This window comes from Pavona decussata, unplaced genomic scaffold, assembly GCF_977016875.1.
Source record: "Pavona decussata unplaced genomic scaffold, jaPavDecu1.1 SCAFFOLD_61, whole genome shotgun sequence".
Classification (NCBI taxonomy): domain Eukaryota; kingdom Metazoa; phylum Cnidaria; class Anthozoa; order Scleractinia; family Agariciidae; genus Pavona; species Pavona decussata.
This window is the reverse complement of record NW_028145482.1, coordinates 4,681,117-4,700,615: the sequence shown is the minus strand read 5'-3', so window position 1 is coordinate 4,700,615 and position 19,499 is coordinate 4,681,117. Positions and strand designations below refer to the sequence as shown.

Here is a 19,499-nt window from a genome sequence, read left to right as displayed (position 1 = left end):
GGTCGAAATTAAGGTTGAAGGTCCAAAGCAGGTAGGTTTTGGTTTTACAAGCTAGGTAGTTACAGATCACTGTTCCAGGTACTCCGATAAACATTGAATGTGCTCGCGGACCAACGGACATACATTAAGCAATTTCGAATACACGCCACGTGTCTCATAACTTGAGAATTTTCTATGTCATATTTTGATATCTATGATACGAAAATGCTCTAAAGCTTGGGATGATTGTGTCCTTCGTCGGCAAAATCAAAATAGATTAACTATAGGTGCAATGCGTTGAGCCAGGCCAAATTGAGTCGAAATACAATGAATGTTAAAAAAAAAACAATTTCAGGGTACTCTTTTGCGCACGGTTATAGCTTCGAAAACAATAAGAAGACTAAAGTTCCTCTTCTGGACCGTTTTATAAGGGGGTTAGTACTTTTACCGACCAAATCCTTCGACATAAGCCTTAGCAGACATTCACAAGTCATAAAGTCATGTCAGATTCCAAACCTTTTAATTTTTACTTTCAGCTGAAATAACGGTAATCTCAAATCCTGTAAATATATAAGTAATAAATTAAATTCTGCAGAGAGGCATGTCTTCTAACCGAATAAAAGCCTTCACTATCAGCATATTGTTGCATTTTATCACGTAATCCTGTAAACAAGTTAACTTATACTTTGCATTCATTTAAATCAACTGGTAATGCATTATTTATAACCTCAAACACTATGGAATATACTCATAATTTTTTATGCACTAGACCTCCTTGAAACTGCAAATAACACGATCTGGAAACTATTAAACTAAAATATTAACAAAAACTATGTCAACTTTTTACGCCTATATACGTAATAGAATTATAGATGCTCCTTTTATACCTTGTTTTTCGTCTGGTGACCAATAGTGCTTTCAATTTGCAGAACTGGCTGGCCATAACTTTTGGTCTGTAAATCGAATGCGTCATTTTGAAGGCATGGTAATGCAAAATCTTGAAAAGTAATGACTCCGTAAATGGTATGCGCTATTTTGAAGAAATTCGGAGGACTAGGACAAAAGTTAACCTTCAAATCGGTAAAGTCCATTTGCGAATTGACCGCTCTGGCCAGTCAGTTCTGACAAATGGCAAGGACTCCAAGAAAGAGCCAAAATGTAGAAAAAACATAAATCTTATCTATGACAATGTTCTATAAATTAATCAATGTCTGACTTACCTTTACAACTAAAACACTAAGAAACGGGATAAACGTGGTCTTTTTCAAATGGGTTATAACGCATTTTTAACACTGTAAACTACAATCTAAACATGGTCTGGATCTTTTTATCAATTATTAGGGTTTAAACGGTTCTTCTAAGTGGTTTCCACGACAATCTCCTCCTCCGGCATCACATTGTAGTACGCCTTCGACTCATCCAGCAATCCAGGGTCAAAGTAAGGGGTGTCCTCCATAAGCATCGTCTCCAACAATGTCGTCACCTGATCAAATGTCGGTCGCTCACTGGGCTTCTCATTCCAACACTCCATTACCAGCTGGAATCTAAAAAATTACTGCAGTATTACGAATTGTTCAATGGCGATTTCATCTTTGAATAAACACTGTGTTTTGAATTTTGTAGTCCTGTACTGGCGAGAACCAATATTTCGGGCAGAGAAAGTTTATGCTGAGGGTTGGGCACATATTAGATGAAACTGTGACTGGAGTCCGCCAGACGCCAGACATGTCCGCGGCCACCAATGCTCTCAGTGGTTTCATGATCGCCTCTGTCTTCAGCAGGTATTGTAACCCACATGGGTTGAAATGCTGCCGAGGTTAAGATTTTTTTTTTTACCTCGGCAAACCAAATTTCCTTCACATGGCTAGCAATCCCGTGGAATTATAGAACAGAAGCCCTCACTTTGACACTCAAAAAGAAATATGCTTGTCAAGAAATTCGCGCTCCGGTTTTGCGAATTCAGCGATAATGAATTCATGGTAATATATGTTATACGAGAAGGAAAGTAAAAAAAAAAACAGTGATCGGAAAGGAGGCTCATCCTTAACCTTCTCTAAATGTTGCAACAGTTTCCGCTGTATCCTTCTAATAGAGTGTATTCACACAAAGAAATGGCACCCATGTTGGTGTCCCAAACTAAGCCTCTGGGAGTTAAACTCCATTTTTATGCAAATGCTTTCTTTTGTTTCAGTAAACCAATATGGCAAGTAGTCACGTTAATGAAAACGCTCTATAATGTGCTTCCATTGCGTAAGGAAAACCGGGTTTAGAAAAAGACCTGACCAGACCTCATAGTCTGGAACAAAAGACTTGGGACGGTATACTTAAGCTGCATGTGTGCATCAAATTGGCTAGAAAAGATTTTCGAAAGGTCTTCTGATGTGCAGGCCTGAGACCGAATAAAGTCAAATGCGCGGAAGGTGCTGCAGGCACAAGCGGGACACCATTGGAAAAGTGACGGGCATAAGAAAATGTACACTGACTTTCACGCTATTGGTGGCCTAATTAACACTAATAGCGGAATGTCATAAGTCGGATGATCATGGTTATGATGGTGGTGAAATAACTTATGAGCATTCTCTTTAAAATAGCCGCAATTACTTCGGTCATTTTTAAAAAGAAATGGCTTATCTAAGCTCATAAGAATGGACATTTGAGTATTTGTTTACCGTTGCCAACAAACTAGGAATCAGTTTCATTAAAGATATATCATATAAAAAGAGAACAAAAAGAACTTACACTTCACTAGAGCACGAGTCTGGTTTCTCCATGCGATAGCCAGTCTTAAGAAGATTGTACATCTCTTTGTTGTCTAATCCAGGATACGGATTTCCTCCTTGGAAATATAATCATGCTTTTAATGATATGCAATACTTGATCTGTACATACAAAAACGCTGGTGCATTGTACCCTCTAGTAAAGCTGTCTGAATTGATGTTAGTCTAAAAGGACTTTTGGTTCCTATTTTTGACGTGGTTAAGGTCTAACAATCATTAAGAGTTAAGTTACGTTAAAAATACAACACTGGTAGCACCAGCTGTAGTAAGCTGTGGCAGCACTTTTCTCCATTCGCGTATTGACAATAAGATCTTTTTCGAAAATAATTTGCACACTGTCCCTCTTGACTTCCACTTCTTTTCGCCCCCTTCCTCTTCCTTAGCCATGCACTCGATCAAGCAGACACGTATCAGCCAATCATCACCTTTCACTCAATCAATCGACCAATCCATGGCAAGCAAACAAGCGAGAAAAAAAATAGCAAGCAGTGAGTCTGTTAATCAAACATTCTGTCAGTCATTCAGCCATTCAGTTGGTGTGTCATTCAGTGAATCATCAATCCATTCAGCATGTCACTGATTAAATTTCTTTTGGCATGAGTCAGTCAGTGGATGAGTGGGACAATGATTCAGTTAGCCAGTCAGTCATTCGGAGCTGAGGAGGGGAGAGGAGCCGAAAGAATGGTCTCTGCACACAGGATAGATAGCGTCATAGAAGCGCTTAGAATCGTGGATATCTGTTTAACCCACAGTTTTATTTGCCACCAATTCAACTGCAGCACTCTCCCACATGTCCCACGCGTGGGCAGGCCTTCAGGACCTGGATTGGCCCCACCAGTCACCTCCTGACCCACAATCACTGTCAGCTGATCTGAAGTCATGATAAATCATTATCAGGTGAGCTAGCGAGTCAGTGAGTGGGTGAGTCAGACCTGTCAGTCAATCAATCGGTCAGTCCTTCCGTCTATCCGTCAGCCAGTCGGTCAATCAGGCAGTCAGACAATTTATATATACAACTCATTCTTTTCTTGTTTTCTTACCCATTGTGGCAATCTCCCACAGCAGAACTCCAAAAGACCATCTGAAAAAATTACAGGATAAATGTCCATGAATAATCTTCGTGTTCTAGGCTAGACTTTCGTGAAATGGCATACAAATTAAAGAAGAATTAAACTAACAACATAAAGGGAAAACTGTCCAGAAAAGAAAAACAAATCATTACCGTACATGAAGAAAGATAACCCCCACCCCAACATGGCTGTCGACCTACACAGAGACATTTTTTTTGAAAATTACAAAAGAATCCAAAGTTAGAGTTTTAAAAGTCGATCATTGCGCCTGCATTGTTGAGTGTGTATGACGAAATCTCCACCCGCACTTCCTTCCAGATTTCTACTATTAACGCAATCTAGACTGTCCATGTTTTGTGATCCATGTTAGACGGATATAGCCGACCACTCTCTATAACTCCGAGGGTATTATTGCAACTCTCTCCTCCGCAGAGGCTCCTTCATACAAAAAAGACATGTTTCATTGAACAAATATGAAAAAAGGTCATACACTAATGCTTTCAACGGCGGTGCGCGCCTTGCCCGAAAAAAAAAATAGAAAATAGTACATAATACATTTCTTATGGACTGCCAAACTAACGCACAATCACACCCCAGCATTTTGCTTGATCTTGCTTGCTCGTAGAGGTAGACGTATCTTAGCTGATGCACAAACGTTTCCTATTGTGCAAAATATATAAAACCCTTAATGCTTGTTACTGGGTAACAGTTTCTGCATGGCTAATTAAGATACATGTCACAACACTTACACGTCGCTTTTCGTAGTGTATTCACTGTTAAAAAGTGCCTCGGGTGCCATCCATTTTACGGGGAGTTTCTTCCCTTTGTTGACTTTGTAGATGTCTCCGTAAATGTGGCGCATCAGTCCAAAGTCAGAAATTTTGACCACTTTGCCCTCCCCAAGGAGAATATTTCTTGCCGCTAGATCGCGGTGAATAAATCCTTTACTTGACAAGAAACCCTGTGGCAGGAATAGAAAATCAATTAATCAATCCATACTAGATCGATGTATCAATGAATTTTTTACGGATTTTATAAAGAAATCGCGATTGACAATGGATGCGTTCAAAATTCCTATTGAGATAAATAATGAACACCAATTTCTGAAAATTAAAAATCTCCTGTTTCCTTGCTCTTAACCTCATTCTAAGAAATGGTCACATAACAGTATTTAAAGCTGAACTGTTACCCGAACAACGTATGTGTATTATCGACCGGCGTTCAAGTGACACTCATAAAAAACAAACTAACATTATTTACCATTCCCCGCGCTATTTGCCAAGCAAAACGAAGAAGATCCTTTGGAGAGAAATCGTCATCGTGCGGCTCATCTCCATTGCTGTCGTTTCCATCCGCTGCATTTTCTGGAGTAACACTTTCATTTGCAGACTGAGAAGAGCAAGCCAAGCCTTCGAAATCCTTTGCAGCATTATCCACGTTTAACTCCCCACAGCCACTTGCGTGATCGCTTTCGCTTGTATTTTCATTCAGAAGTTGTTTGGAGTTATCACTTGTACTGCAAATTTGCAATTGAGTAATATCCCCGTGTTCCTTTTCGCCTTTAGCAATCCTTGAAGCCGTAGTTTCCTCACAACCCAATTCCTTGCTTTCGGCAGGGTTTTTAGCTAGTAGCATCACTTTTGAATCATTTTCCGCGCCAAGTTGCGTTTTGTCAGCGTCGAGGGTAAATCGTTCGGTGTCGTGACACTCTTGATAGCTTTCCTAAAACATGAAAATCAAAGGAAACAGAACTGAAAAAACTGAAAAGAGAAAAGATTACGGTACGTGAAAATGATGCAAAAGTTTAAAGCCTAGTTTGAGAATGTTTGCAAGCACTCAGTCCACCATTCTGCTGAAACTGTTTGTAATACATGGTCGATCTAGAGAATACGGCACAATCGTTAAACCCTGGATGAATTTATTTATGCAAGCTATGTAAGATTCAGCTGCAGAAAATGGCTGGAGTTGTCACGCGTCGTGTTTTGAGCTAATTTATAGACAAACCTTCATTGTTTCTTCATAATTGAACTTAAACGGCTATACATGCTTTCCTGTCATCGCAGAACCATTATCCTGGAATGAACAATTCCAGAAGTTAACGGAGTTGCTGTGACTTTAGCTCTTAGGTATAGAAATGGAAGTTCCTGAAGTTCCTCAGGATAAACACTGAAAACAACAAGAGGCCGGAAAAGGCGCTAACTTATGGCGAGAGTGCTGACTTATGGAGAGAGCTTCATCCTGGAAAAGTAAGGGCAAAATCTGTCACTTACAGCCGAATTTTGGCTTATAAATGGCGAAGTCTAATCCGTCAACCTAATTGCCTGATGAAAACTAGCTGTCCCAGTAAGTAGTCGGACAAAGTTGTTATTAAATCACAAAACATGCCTACCAATCATGCCCACATAAAAACAACTAAGCATAATTAGTCCAAACATTCAATTGATCTTTCCTTGCAATGATTGACGTGTTGCGGGGATATGTAAGGTGTTTTAAGGACAAATGAACTAACGTATGGCTACTAATATTAATAGCTAGCGTTGAAGTGGTTGTAACTCGAACAAACAAACAAAAGTCACTTACCATTCCCAGTGCCATTTTCCGCTCGAAACAAGAAGGGTCCTTCAATGAGACCTCGCCGTCATGAGACTTGTCTCCCTGGCTTTTGGTTCCATCCTCTGCATTTTCTGGACTTACAAGATAGAAAGAGCAGGTGAACTCCTGATCATCCATCTTTACGGCTTGATCCCTTGCTGTCTTTACAGGAAAAGCTGTGTGCTTGCTTTCTCTATCGTTTTCATCCAAACGTACATTAGAGTTAACATCTGCACTGAAACTTTGCACTTCAATTACATCTAAGCGTCCTCCGCCGTCTTCAGCATTCCCACTTGCAGGGAATATTTCTTGAGGGCACAACGTTCCCTCACTTTCTGCTGTATTTTCAGCCAATGCCATTACTCTTGCGTTTTTTCAGCAGCATGTGTAGGTCCCTCGTTATCGTAAAATTTGCGATAGGTTTTCTAAAGGAGGAAAATTACAAGAATCAAAATCTGAGTGAGACGATTTGTCAGTAGATGGGAAAATGCCCAAGTCGTGACTCATAACCTTTCTCAAACCGGCAACTTTAAGACAATTTTGAAAATTTGCAAGAATTACAAAGGGGTCAGAAAGGTGGACTTAAGCTAGTGCATGGCCCAACTCCCCGAAACAAGCAATAGAGGCGTGCGCACACTGAATGAATTATCCATGTTTGTTGGTCACCATTTCGCGTTTGAATAAGAGGTAGAGTAGTGACGCATTTGGGCTGATTTACAAACCACCTCGTGGGCCTTTCTCCACAGCCCTCTGCTTAATCTCTAATCAAGGATACGAGACTAAAACCACCGGATGGCGTATATGAATTCTCGTCTATCAAGAAAGTGTGTACACTGCTTCGTCAACTGAACTGTTATGATCTTAATATGAACAATACCACTCAGACGTATACAGGCAGCTGAGTGCTGTCCTTTTAATTTCAAGGCATATTTGAAATGACTTTGCAGAAAATTAGAAGGATTTTTCCAATTACTCGAACACCTTTCCAAGACAAGTTCAATGTCGCTAATAGATCCACGTATAGCCCAACCTATTCTTACGGACTTCATTTCTCCATATTCAGTACGGAGGAGTTTGCTTGGTCCCAGAAACAACTTCATCAACCTCTAGATCTGTTCAGGCACCTCCGTGTTACGTGTACAAACACTTTACTCTTTAGAGGTTTGGGCTAAATTTTCAACGGTATATAACCAGCCAAAGAAAACACGTTCTCGAAACAAGTCTTTTATAGGCCCCGTCGATGAAATCGTTCTTGCTGATTATGGTAAAATAAATTTGAAAGGTCGACCCTCTGGGAACAATGAGAATGACCCTTTCACCACGGTATATGGTAGTTATTCATGTCACCTGTTGCCTCTTTCTTCTGAGCCAGTGCAGTAGATCTGCATATGCAAGATATTCCAGCAGCAGAAAGATGGGTTCTGAGTTAACCCAACAACCCAACATGCTCACAAAATTGCGATGAGAACCAATCGATTTCATTAACTCAATTTCCTCTAGAAGATGGTTCCTTGCCTCTTTATCTGTAGAGTCTGAAAATTAAATAATTTGGAACTAAAATGGTGTTTAAAATGCGATGTCTAATTGACTTTTAACAGTGACCTAGTGCTGGGCCTAGCCCCGCCTATGGTGAACTACATAATTCATCAGATAACACTTATACTGGAGTGCAAATTCCTCAAAGCAGTTGTAGGAAAATAAGCTACAGCGACTTGCGAAATTAAGAAAATAAATCAAAATTCAATTACAGAATCCCGACTTCCGAACATGTACCATAACCATGCCGAGTACCAAACACTAAAATATTTCTATGATCTACGTAGTAGTGAGATTATATTATTGATGCTCGCTGTATTTTCAGGAGACTGTATCTGAAGGTCCGTTGCTCGAGGTCTTGCTCCTGCCACAGCATTATTTACTTACACGAGAAACTTTGCCCCATATTGTTTCTTTCCGCACAGGAGTAATGGTTACAAAACGCAGGGGATAACCTTGCAATGGACTAGCATCCCATCCAGCACTACCCTAAGTTGCTTCATCCTACAGAAACGGGTTAAGCTCGTCCCATGCTGTGTGGGCCACCTAAGGCTCATATGTGGTTTACTATGACACTATTTTATTTTAAATAAACCATTTTTTGAGACTGTGTGTATTGGTAGTAAGCTATACGATTGAGATCTGGGTACGAGATTAGACTGTACCTCGTCATGAGATGTATGTGTCATCCGAGCCGGAGCTACCAATTTCTTCTTTAACTCTATCCTCAGAGACACACTGCTTGTCTGCGTAGCTGACGGTATTGTCTTCCCGCGAATTTAAAATTTTGGTGGAGGACAATCTAAACTTCACCTTCCCCAAAAGCCCACTTTCTATTCAAACTAACACATGATAGATTAGTCCCTCCTTGGACGAAAGTACTATTCTTTTTACAATTCCAGTGTGGTCGTCTGACAGACGTGATAAGTGGACTGCTAGATTTTGTGGGGAATAGTATAGGGTTGACAGGACCCATTTTCTGTACCAGTGTTAAATATTTTAAATTACCTTTTATTAACAATACTTTAGCTACGGTTCATCACAAGAAAGAAAGGTCAGGAAATACTATGCAAGAGAAAAGAGGGGCTTTTATTTGGAATTATACGTGACATTGACATCTGAGTGAAATGAAACATGACCTGTGATCCGACTAAACAAGTGTGACATTTGGCAATTATTAACGGCGCCAACGCATCTTAAATCTCACCCAAAACCCGGTCTTTAAGCGCTCAAGTCTAGCTTTCCACAACAGAATCGGCTTAATCGGAGCAAGACAGTGTTTTAAATTCATTTTCCGTCTTCATTCTAAATTCATGACGCAACGCGAATCACGCCGAACGAACATCTGGAAATTATTTATGACATTGAATCTTGAAATCCGACCCAAAATCACACTTCTCAACTAATTGATCACTAGCCTAACAACGCTACAGTAATGACGGCATTTTCCTTCGAGTGGACAGTCCGTTTTTTTTCTGCAATTGCAGGTGTCAGGTTGTGGAGTTGGTGAGTTAACATTTAAAAGAACGTGCTTGTTGTGCGGTGAGATAAATCTTGTGGAGTGGATGGTGTTTTGGAAAGCATCTGTCAATGATGTACAGGAACTTTCTTCCAAGGTTAGTTTTGATGTTTGAATTGTAAGGTGGATTGTACCATGTGATGTTTCTTGTTCTTTTTCTTTTGTTTTTCCAGGCTTGCTCTTGTGGAGGATTGTATGTTAGCTTATGGTTATATTCGCTTTCTGTGAGAGCTTTCTGGTAAGGGGCAATAGATTCGTCAAATATTTCTTTGCTGGATGAGATGGCAGTTAACCTTTTGTTACTATTGAGTGGTATGTTTTTCAGCACTGCTGGGGGGGGGGGGGGTGATTGCTCTGTTGATGGACGTACGACAGCTTGTTTTTAGGTTTCCGTCTGTAAGGCTGAAGGTCACATCAAGAAAGTTGACGATCTTCCTGTTTGCCTCAATTGTGATCTTAACGCCCTCCAATTTGAACACTTGGTTGACTTCTTGCTTGGTTTTTTCAATTTCTTTCGGGGTGGCTGTATTATTCTGAGTCCATTAAACCAGCCAAAGTTAGAGAACGCAACTACTTTTAATTCTAACTGTGGACAACGTGTTTCATCCGAACTGTTCTACTGGAAAACTACTCGAGGAGCGGTTACAAAGCTCACAACATTCCACACTCCCTCACTAAGTCATGAAAACTATCACAATAAATCAACAACAAATTTAGCTTGCAGTTCTTAAGTGTCTCAATCCTAATAACCTAACAAGTCACTTAGTAACAAAATCAGCCAAGTATCGAGGGGCGTGTCTGTTCCTAGTAGGGTAGCGTTTTTCTGGGACACCTAGGGGAGCAGACTGCACAGGCTCAATCAGTGCTGGTGGGGTGTCTTGACAGCTGGTCGGAGTTTCTTCCACCTGCAAATCTGGCTTTTCAGCTTCCACCGATGCTGGAATCAGGTCAGCTGGGACTTCCTCTTGATTAGGAATAGACGCTTGGAGAACAGTGGACCGCTGTATCAGATGGTCTTGGTGTCTTCTCAACAGTCCCCCATCTTCCAGTTGAACTACAAACGAAGTTGGACTAGTCGACTGTTTTGGTCCTCTTCTGAAGTTGCTTGCATAAACAGTTTCTCCTTCCAGCATGGTGCGTTCCTTAGCATGCCAGTCATGTGCCTGTTTCTGAGAAGTCTGGTTTTGATGTTACTTTCCTTCCAATTTGTGGGTGGACTAGGTCTAGTCTCGATCTGGGTTTCCTCCCTAACAGTAATTCTGCTGGCGACACTCCTCTGGAAGTCTGAGGGGTGATTCTGTAACGGGCTAGAAATCGCAAAACTCGCGTCTCCACACTTCCTCCACTCATTTTCTTCATTCCCTCCTTGAATTTTTGTACGGCCCTCTCAGCCAGTCCATTTGACGCAGGGTGGTATGGCGCAGTTCTGATGGGACGGATTCCATTTTGTTTGAGAAAATCTTCAAACTCTTTGCTTGTGAAGTTGCTACCATTGTCTGTGACAACGATTTCCAGCAGACCATGTGTTGCAAAAGTGATTCTCAATTTGTCAATAGTCGCACTTGATGTTGATGTGTTCATTGGAAACGCCTCCATCCACTTGGAGTGGGCATCTATCGCGTTGAGGAACATTTTTCCAAGGAACGGACCTGCATAATCTAGGTGAAGTCGGACACAGGATTTATGAGGCCATTCCCAGAGATGTAAAGGAGCTTCTGGCGGTGACTTCCTGTTTTCCTGGCAAGGACTGCACTGACGCACTTTCTGCTCCAAATGTGCATCCATTTTCGGCCACCACACATAACCTCTCGCCAACGCCTTCATACGGCGAATTCCAGGATGTGTCTTGTGTAACTCCTCTACCACTCTTCCTCTTTCTTTAGGGGGTACCTCCACTCGATTGCCCCATAGCAAACACCCATCCTGAACACTGAATTCATCTTTCCCTGTGAAGTAGAGCTTAAATACTTGTTCTGAGTTGTGATTAGGCCAACCTTGCTGTACATACTTGACTACTTGAGACAGTATCGGGTCACATCTGGTTCCGGTTCTGATTTCATTCACACTCACTGGTGTTGAATTGAGGATTTCCGTTGCAAAAACAGTTCCTGCAGGCAACGGTGTAGTCGGCGGACTAACAGGCAAGGGCAGTCGGCTGAGGGCATCAGCATTGGCGTGTTCAGGTCCTGGTTTGCAATCAATGGAGTAGTCGTAGGCAACCAGCGTCAAGGCCCAACGCTGAATCTTCGCTGCTGCCATAGTAGGTATATCTTTCTTCTCATTAAACAATGATTCTAACGGTTTGTGGTCAGTTACCAAGCTAAAATGTCTGCCATAAATGTACTGGTGAAATTTCTTCACCCCGAATACCAGCGCTAGTGCTTCTCTTTCCAAGTTGGAGTAATTTTTTTCTGCGTCGGACAGGGTCCTGGAAGCATAAGCGTTTGGATGCTTTGAGCCATCATCCATTTGATTAGAAAGAACGGCCCCCAAACCATACTGTGATGCATCACATGCCAAGGTTAACTTCTTCTAACTGTCGTAGTGGACCAGGAGTCTAGGGGACTTCAGGAATTCCTTCGACTTTTGAAATGCATGCATCTGCTCTTTACCCCAATGCCAACAAGTCTCATTACGTAGCAACCCATGTAGTGGAGCCAACACACTCGACAAGTTGGGCAGAAATTTCTGGTAGTAGTTAATCATGCCCAGGTACGATCTGAGCTCTGACACATTCGTAGGTGCTAGTGCATTGGTAATAGCATCGACCTTGTCTTGCAACGGTTGAATGCCTTCCTTGCTGACCTTGTGCCCCAGGTACGTTACTTGAGGTTCCATGAACACACACTTGTCTTTCCGCAGTCGCAAGCCCGCGCTTGCTAGTCGTTTCAAGACTTCTTCCAGGTTCTTTAAGTGATCTTCGTCACAGGCTCCGGACACTAGTATGTCATCCACCCGGAAGATTACATGAGGAATGTTCCGCAGTAGATTCCCCATGTTCCGCTGAAATATTCCAGGTGCTGACCATATTCCGTAAGGCAGACGGTTGTACTGGAACAATCCTTTGTGTGTGTTGATGGTGGTGTACTGTTTGGACTCTTCATCCAGAAGTAATTGCTGATAGGCCTGACTCATGTCCAGTTTAGTAAATTTTTTACCTCATCCTAGAGTTGCAAGAGATCTTCAACCTTCGGGATAGGGTAACTGTCCAGCTTAGACACTTGATTGACAGTTGTTTTGTAGTCTCCGCAGATACGAATGGAGCCATCTGGTTTTAGGATAGGTACAATGGGGGCCGCCCATTCAGAGAACTGAACAGGGTCGATTGTTCCCTCATCTTGTAGCCTTTTGAGTTCAGCCTCAATCTTTCCTGTCATGGCGTATGGCACTGGTCTCCCCTTCAAGAACCTCGGTTTTGCCTCTGTTTCCACATGGATCTTCGCCCTTGGGCCTGTGAATGTTCCAAGTCCTTCTTGAAACACTTCCGAGTACCGGTCGATCAACCTTCCAAGTGAAGACTCATGAATGGTTGTTTTCGTCAACTCGGATTTTGAACAGCTCCTTCCAGTTGAGTCTCAGAACTCTCAACTAGTCCCTTCCCAGTAAGTTAGGCCCTGATCCTTCCACTACGAGTGTTTGCAGTTCCACTTCTTGCTTCTCATAATTTACAACAACGTTCACAGTTCCTAAGACCTTGACTAATTCACCTGTGTACGTTCGAAGCTTCACTTTAGCGGTTCCCATCTGCGGTCGATTCTTCGCAGAATTTCTATCAATTATTCTCTTATAGGTTTCTTCATTGATGACCGTAGCTGCAGCGCCGTTGTTCACTTCCATACTCGTCTGAACTCCGTTTAGTTGTAGGTCGACTCGATACGGTTTTCTCTCCTTTGCAGCTAGGTGAAACATCGTGTATTTTTCGCATTCTTCCTCTGCCTCTTCTGATGTCTCCAGGCGATGTGTGTTTCCAAACTTGTTGCTGTTTTGAAAACTCGTTTTACGTTTACTGCGACACTTGTTTGTCTTGTGACCCTTCTTACGGCATCTATAGCACTCTTCTTCTTTATACCTGCAATTATCGGCCTCATGAAACTGTCCTCCACAACGATAGCATTCTTTTCATTGCCTCGGGTTTCTTGGCGGCTGTTTTTGTTTCGGTGGCTCCTTGGTCACGCGGTTAACTTGTGGTTCTTTCGGTTTTTCGTTCGGATTCCCGTGCTTCAGATCACGTGTATTCCTGTCGGCGGTTTCCATCACGGCGGCTAATTCCATTGCCTTCTTGAATTCCAGTTGACTTTCCGCCAGTAATCTCCGCTGTATGCGTTCATCATTCACGCCACAAACCAGTCGATCACGAAGCATTTTTTTTCCAGTTGGTCGTTGAATTCACAGTGCTCCGATAAATTCCTCAGTTCGGCGACATATTGTTGTATTGTTTCTCCCGGTTGACGAAAACAGCTGTTAAATTTGAATCGATAGACGATTGAAGAGGGTCTTGGATTTAGACGATTCTTCACCAGGTTGACTAACTCTGTAAACGACTTGTCGGTCGGCTTCCTTGGATTTACCAAATTACTGATTAACTTGTAAGTTTTCGCTCCACATGCGCTTAGCAGTACCGCTCGCTTCTTGTTGTTGTCCGTAATTTCATTCGCCGCGAAGTAATGCTTGAGTCGTTCGGTGTACTCGATCCAGTTGTCCTTCTCGTTGTATTTCTCGATTTTCCCGATCAATGCCATGTTTTGATCCGTTTCTCGTCGCCAATGTAGTATTCTGAGTCCATTAAACCAGCCAAAGTTGGAGAACACAACTGCTTTTAATTCTAACCGTGGACAACGTGTTTCATCCGAACTGTTCTACTGAAAAACTACTCGAGGAGCGGTTACAAAGCTCACAACATTCCACAGTGGCTTTGCAAATTGCGAGACCATCGTCACGATGCATTCTTAAATTTTTGGGCGCTATCAAGGCTAGCATGTAGTTTCTGCTCCGTCGCATAAGCCCATGGTGACATCGAACATGTCGTTTGTGTTTTTCTTGATCCATGGGGAGTTTTGGTGGTAAAGGAGTGATTGTTTTGCGTGGATAATGATATGGCGGTCTTGTTAAGTGACAGTGGTGAATCTTGAGGCGTAATTTAATGCTTTCAGTAATAGATCTTGAGATATGGATGGGTAGAAGTCGCACACGTCAAAGCCATAGACGGCAACCGGAAGTAGAATGTTTCCTTTTTTGGTGTGCTTTTGCTCCTTAACATGGATAGGAAAAGCTTTTGTTGATGACTGTGGCTTAACGTTACCAACGCGATGGCGTGAAAACGCTCCAAAAAGGGAAAAATTATATTTCCGGTTACCGTCCGTGTTAAAAAACGTCTATGAAACGAAATGTCTGCGTCGCAAAAAGTCCTTTTATTAACCGTCCCGAACGTCGCTTGTAGTTTCGCTTTAACAAAGAAAATATTCATTGAAATAACTTGCAGCTTGCATTTTCACAAGCGGTGTTGTTTGTTTTTAGCATTTGCAAATCGGTATTCTTTAATTTCAACCCTTTGATCCTGTAAGTAAAGGATTAATATTTTCTGAAATCGTTTACCTTCTAACACTTTAACAGCTACTGTCCGGCCTTCTTTAAAATCGACAGTCTGAGTTCTTGACGTAAAACACCTTAATTCCAGGTGACTCCCTGAATACACCTTTGAGCACTTTACCAAATGCACCACGACCAATCTCCTCATTGAAATCGACTTGTTCTGGTAGAATCTCCCATCGAAGAAGGGGTATAATGGTTGACTTCGATCTGTAAAACGAAGAATCACATTATGCTAGTTTTCATAGGTCGGATTTTTTCCGGCAACCGATGACAGACACTTTGGGCCTTACTAAGTATAAATGTATGTATAAAGCAAAAAGAAAGGAAAGAAGGACAATTGAAAGAAAACGAGCAGAGCTCAAAAAATTGCGGCCATCTTGGTCAACTCGCCGCTGACTTGTGGGTATGTAATATTGTAATTTGTCTTTTCTGATAATAAATTGTTGTTGTTGTTGTTGTTGTTGTAATACTAGTATTTTTGAACTTGTGATGTATCCAGTATTTAAAAGTTATGTGAAAGATCGTTCCAAATGTTTTGAAAGATAAATAAAGTTAATACCTCCGGGATTCCGACTTACGAGCCAACTTCTTCTTTTTCACTATTTTTTTATGAATCCAGGATGTCACCCCGATGAAAGTGATCACAAGAAGGACAACAATCCCCGATATTAAACCAATCACCAAGGCTGAAGATGTCCGAGAGCTCGTGTCTGAAAATGATTGTCAAGAGAATAATTCCTGTTACTGAGAGAAGTCAAATAATTGCACTGTTCAATCTAAACTGACATAAGAAATAACGCCAGTCATATTTCCACCTCATGCGAACACACGTTTACCAAACTCTTATCTTTTGACATAATTCCCCGTCACGAACCTTGTGTATATTTTTATAGTATGTGGCTAATTCAAAGATTATTATCAAATATAAATAGGAATTTTTACCCATTTGGGGGGAATGGGGTGAGGGTGGGGAGGGGATCTATAATTGCCTATTTCTTGGCACTGTTACATATTACTGTTCAGGAAGTTTTAATATTCGGCTGAAGATCTTTTAATTTTTGCCCAAAACCTTTTGTTGGGGCTGTTCAACTTTCAGAAAGGAGGCGTAAAAATCAGCCGCACATAGTATCGAATAACAGTAATTGTAAAAATATCATTGTGTTTGCTGCTTTTAGCTCGCGTGCAGAGACTGTGTCCCTGGAAGGTACTGACCGAGGCTTGGGTGGAGCAGTGTAGCTGGAACTTGTTAACGTTGACGTTCTTCCAAGTAATAATCTTTCATCTGCCTCCCCTATCTAAAATAAATTTTCCCATTTTTGCAACTCCATGTAAAACAGTTACAGCGTGATACTGCATACCGGAGCTGAAATTGGCCAACTGGTTTGGAAAGTAACCTGTTACGTTCTTGTGATCCATCAAATAGACCATTTCCGATATATTAAAATTTAGCTTGGCTACGAGCCTTATGGGAATAAAACAAAGAAATTTAAAATTGTTCATCTCTGAACTTCAATGTAACTTCTGTTGTTTTATTCCCCCAAGTCTCGCAGCCAAGCTAGAATTTTAATATGTTGGAAATGGTGTGTTATTTGTTATTACTTCCATGAAAGATCTCAAACAAAAACAATAGCCTTGGTATATAAGGCAAAAACAGTTTTGACAACCCTACGACTGAACTTATTGAGCTACCTCCTCCTCCCCCCCCCCCCCCCCCGTTAAATTCACATCCGGAAGTATCTCGGGGTAGGCAAGGTTCTCGTATACATGACACTGAAGATGGCAGAAGATCTGGAGTAGCGCCATCTGGCATGCGAAAATCAGTTCCAGGATGAAGTTACTTTAAAGTGCGTCCTCCCTACCATCGACTCTCTAACAAAACATAGAAAAGGATGCAAATAATAACTTCCTGGAAACTTGCCTGAGATTGTTTTTATATTCCACCTTCTTGATCTCTTGCTCTCGACCAACTCATACCAGGCGGACATTTCGATCACGTACTGCGTGTCACATCTTAACGGAAGAACAAGATGAGTCTTCAAATTGCCATTGATTCTAACTTCCTGCCAGGCTGCTCGTGTTTCGTGTGACTGTATCTCCCGATAGTACACCGAATACATGGTCAGCGGACATCCGTTATCGGCAAGCTTCATCCAAGTGACGATGACATTACAGCCCATTGTTTTAGTTTCGCTGTTTGTTATTGTAGGAGGTAATGGTGTTTCTGCACATAATGTTTAAAAAGAAAAAAGTTGTTTGATAGCGGGGAAAATCGCTCCAAAACTTTTGGGTGACCCCCGAACTTTCTCCGCCTATTGCCTATCTGTATCAAAAAAACTCAGAAATGGATTAAGAAATCCTTTGGGTAGCTCATTTTTTCAAGACAAGACGATAACATTTATTAGTTCGACTCAAGTTGCGCCTTAAGAGAAAACCTTATCAAATGTTACTGTGTAATGTTTCAAAAACGGTTTATTTTGATGTTCGTTTATCATAGATTTTAATGATTAATCAGACTTGGTCGTTTATCTCATGATTGTATTAGTGGGGAAAGGATCAAAATACGATAATTACCACCAATCCACATGCAGACAGTCGACACCAACGCCTCATGAAGACGAGGAAACGTCGCTAACCATACTTATGCTACAAAGCCGTGAGACAAACGATCAATTTTGATCTATCAGTTTAATTGGAATATGACCGGATCTAACGATTATTTTGAAAACATTTGTGTATTATAGTTTATATTTATTTTTGCAGCGGCTTTATTCACATTTGCTGGCTGGTTTCAGAAGAGCTTACAAATCACGGAATCTGTAAGTAAAATTAAAAACTAAAGAACAAAAAGCCATTTAGATCACAATCTTCCCTCAAAAATTATTATACAACCACGCTGCTAATGGCAACCCTGATAAAAGATATGATGAGTAGCAATTATCTGCAGTGTTAAAACTGTGATTACCCAAGGAAACCAAAATCATAATTTTTTCCCGGAAATAAAAGTATACAATCCAGAAGAGATTATTGAACACCCATAGGTACTCCTTAGTGGCGCGGAAACCTGGGTTAAGCACCAACTTTTACCTTTAAGTCCAGTTTTGAAGTTCCATATCTTTCTGTCCTCCTTGTCGCTTTCTCCGTGTGAATAAAAGGCGGTGACAGTTATTTCATACTGTTTCCAACACTCCAGGTGAAGGGTATAGCTGGTGGTGTTCCTATCGACAGTTATTAAATTCCAGTGGCCTTTTTCATCCCGCAGAATTACTTCTCTGTAGTAAACGTTGTACTCCACAACATGACATATCCTTTCCATGGGAGGCTCCCATTTGACTAAAACGGCTCCCCCTATAACTTCCTTGCTGCTGTTTACGACAAAAGGTACACCTGCAAAGGATCGTAAGTGGAAACATGATAGTCTTAAGATTTTGAAAGGAAAAGAGGAAAATTTGACAGATTGATTGATTGCTCGATCATCCAAAGCTCACTGTTTGGAAAGTATATAAATGTAAATGCATGGCTTATGAAGAGAGTTGCATTTATGCATCTATTATGGCCTTCTAGGAAATACACATAAAAACTGATATTTAGTACAGGGAAACATTTAAAAATGAAAACAGATAAAGTTTAGCTGGTTTTAAGATTATAGCTGTTTGTTTTATTACAAGAATTCAAAGCTATGAAATCAATAAACAAAATTAAGCTATCTTCACTCATGCCACCAAGAAAGCTGGTAATGCAATCAGTGACTGGTGTTTAAAAAGGCTAATTACACACCAACCTCTTAGTTTATTGATCTCATTCACTGACAATGCTGTGCCAAACACATAAAGATCCATTACTGATCCGTAGAACTGGTGATCGTCCCCGTGATCGTCATTCCCAATCTTGTATGGCCTCCCAATGGGTTTGTAGAAGAATGTTCCCTGAGGTTGATAGGTACGATAACCTTCCCTTTTACCGTCAACGTAGAGTAACGAAGACCCTTTTACGTGATTCCACGTGACTGCCACTTACGTCCAGGTGTACAATGCGACAACGGTGCTACTTTTAACAATATACCACCGATAGTTATCATTGAAGCTATGGCGTGCAAATTTCAACAACTTGTCTTCAATGTATAAAAGAAACTGCCATGGGTAACGCCAGTCATTATATATCGCCATCTGGTACCCTACTAAGATCTTCGTGGGTTTTATCCAACATGCAATTGTAAAACTCCTGCCGTTCAGATAGACTATCGGAGCAGTGGCGAAGGAATTTGGTCGGTCGAAGATGGGAGCCTTACTTTCTGGACACCACCCTTCGATAAAGGATACATTACCACTGAAACTGAGATAGGAAAAAAAGCTAATAAACGTGTAACTGTTCAACCTTAAAAGAAGCACTCCATTCAAAAGTGTAACCTTCTTTCAAAAATCCCCTCAGGAAATTGATTAG

The 19,499-nt window shown here is 41.2% G+C and overlaps 3 protein-coding genes across 4 annotated transcripts in view; all 3 read right to left on the bottom strand.

Annotated features, from left to right (window-relative positions):
• Positions 1 to 7,905, bottom strand: part of LOC146479245 (uncharacterized) — a 36,328-nt gene extending 28,423 nt beyond the window's left edge. The window contains exons 1-7 of one of the 2 annotated variants that reach the window (XR_014865039.1): positions 7,766 to 7,905; positions 6,407 to 6,843; positions 5,087 to 5,548; positions 4,576 to 4,787; positions 3,797 to 3,837; positions 2,719 to 2,815; positions 665 to 1,523 (exon numbers count right to left, since the gene is read on the bottom strand). Coding sequence is in view for 1 of the 2 variants with exons in the window: in XM_085111511.1 (XP_084967637.1) it covers positions 1,337 to 1,523; positions 2,719 to 2,815; positions 3,797 to 3,837; positions 4,576 to 4,787; positions 5,087 to 5,548; positions 6,407 to 6,778 (1,371 nt within the window). In the remaining variant the exon portion in view is untranslated. Of the gene's footprint in view, positions 1 to 502; positions 1,524 to 2,718; positions 2,816 to 3,796; positions 3,838 to 4,575; positions 4,788 to 5,086; positions 5,549 to 6,406; positions 6,844 to 7,765 lie in introns of those variants that run through there. The other variant, XM_085111511.1, reaches the window with a different exon arrangement.
• Positions 1 to 19,499, bottom strand: part of LOC146479243 (uncharacterized) — a 60,424-nt gene that overhangs the window by 28,423 nt on the left and 12,502 nt on the right. The gene's annotated exons all lie outside the window — the stretch shown is intronic.
• LOC146479244 (uncharacterized) lies at positions 15,072 to 18,898 on the bottom strand. The gene is made up of 5 exons (XM_085111102.1): positions 18,841 to 18,898; positions 18,147 to 18,446; positions 16,966 to 17,283; positions 15,622 to 15,772; positions 15,072 to 15,269 (listed from the first exon to the last, which is right to left on the bottom strand). Exons 1-5 carry the CDS (start codon positions 18,896 to 18,898, stop codon positions 15,101 to 15,103), a joined length of 996 nt encoding a protein of 331 aa, XP_084967228.1. The 3' UTR covers positions 15,072 to 15,100.

Excerpts from the sequence above, each read along its gene's own strand:
- LOC146479244 (XM_085111102.1), bottom strand. The coding sequence starts at position 18,898 with ATGGATCTTTATGTGTTTGGCACAGCATTGTCAGTGAATGAGATCAAT. Across the intron at positions 18,447-18,840 it reads TGAGATCAATAAACTAAGAG|GTGTACCTTTTGTCGTAAAC; the intron begins GTTGGTGTGTAA and ends GATCCTTTGCAG. Across the intron at positions 15,270-15,621 it reads CGTAAGTCGGAATCCCGGAG|ATCGAAGTCAACCATTATAC; the intron begins GTATTAACTTTA and ends TTCGTTTTACAG.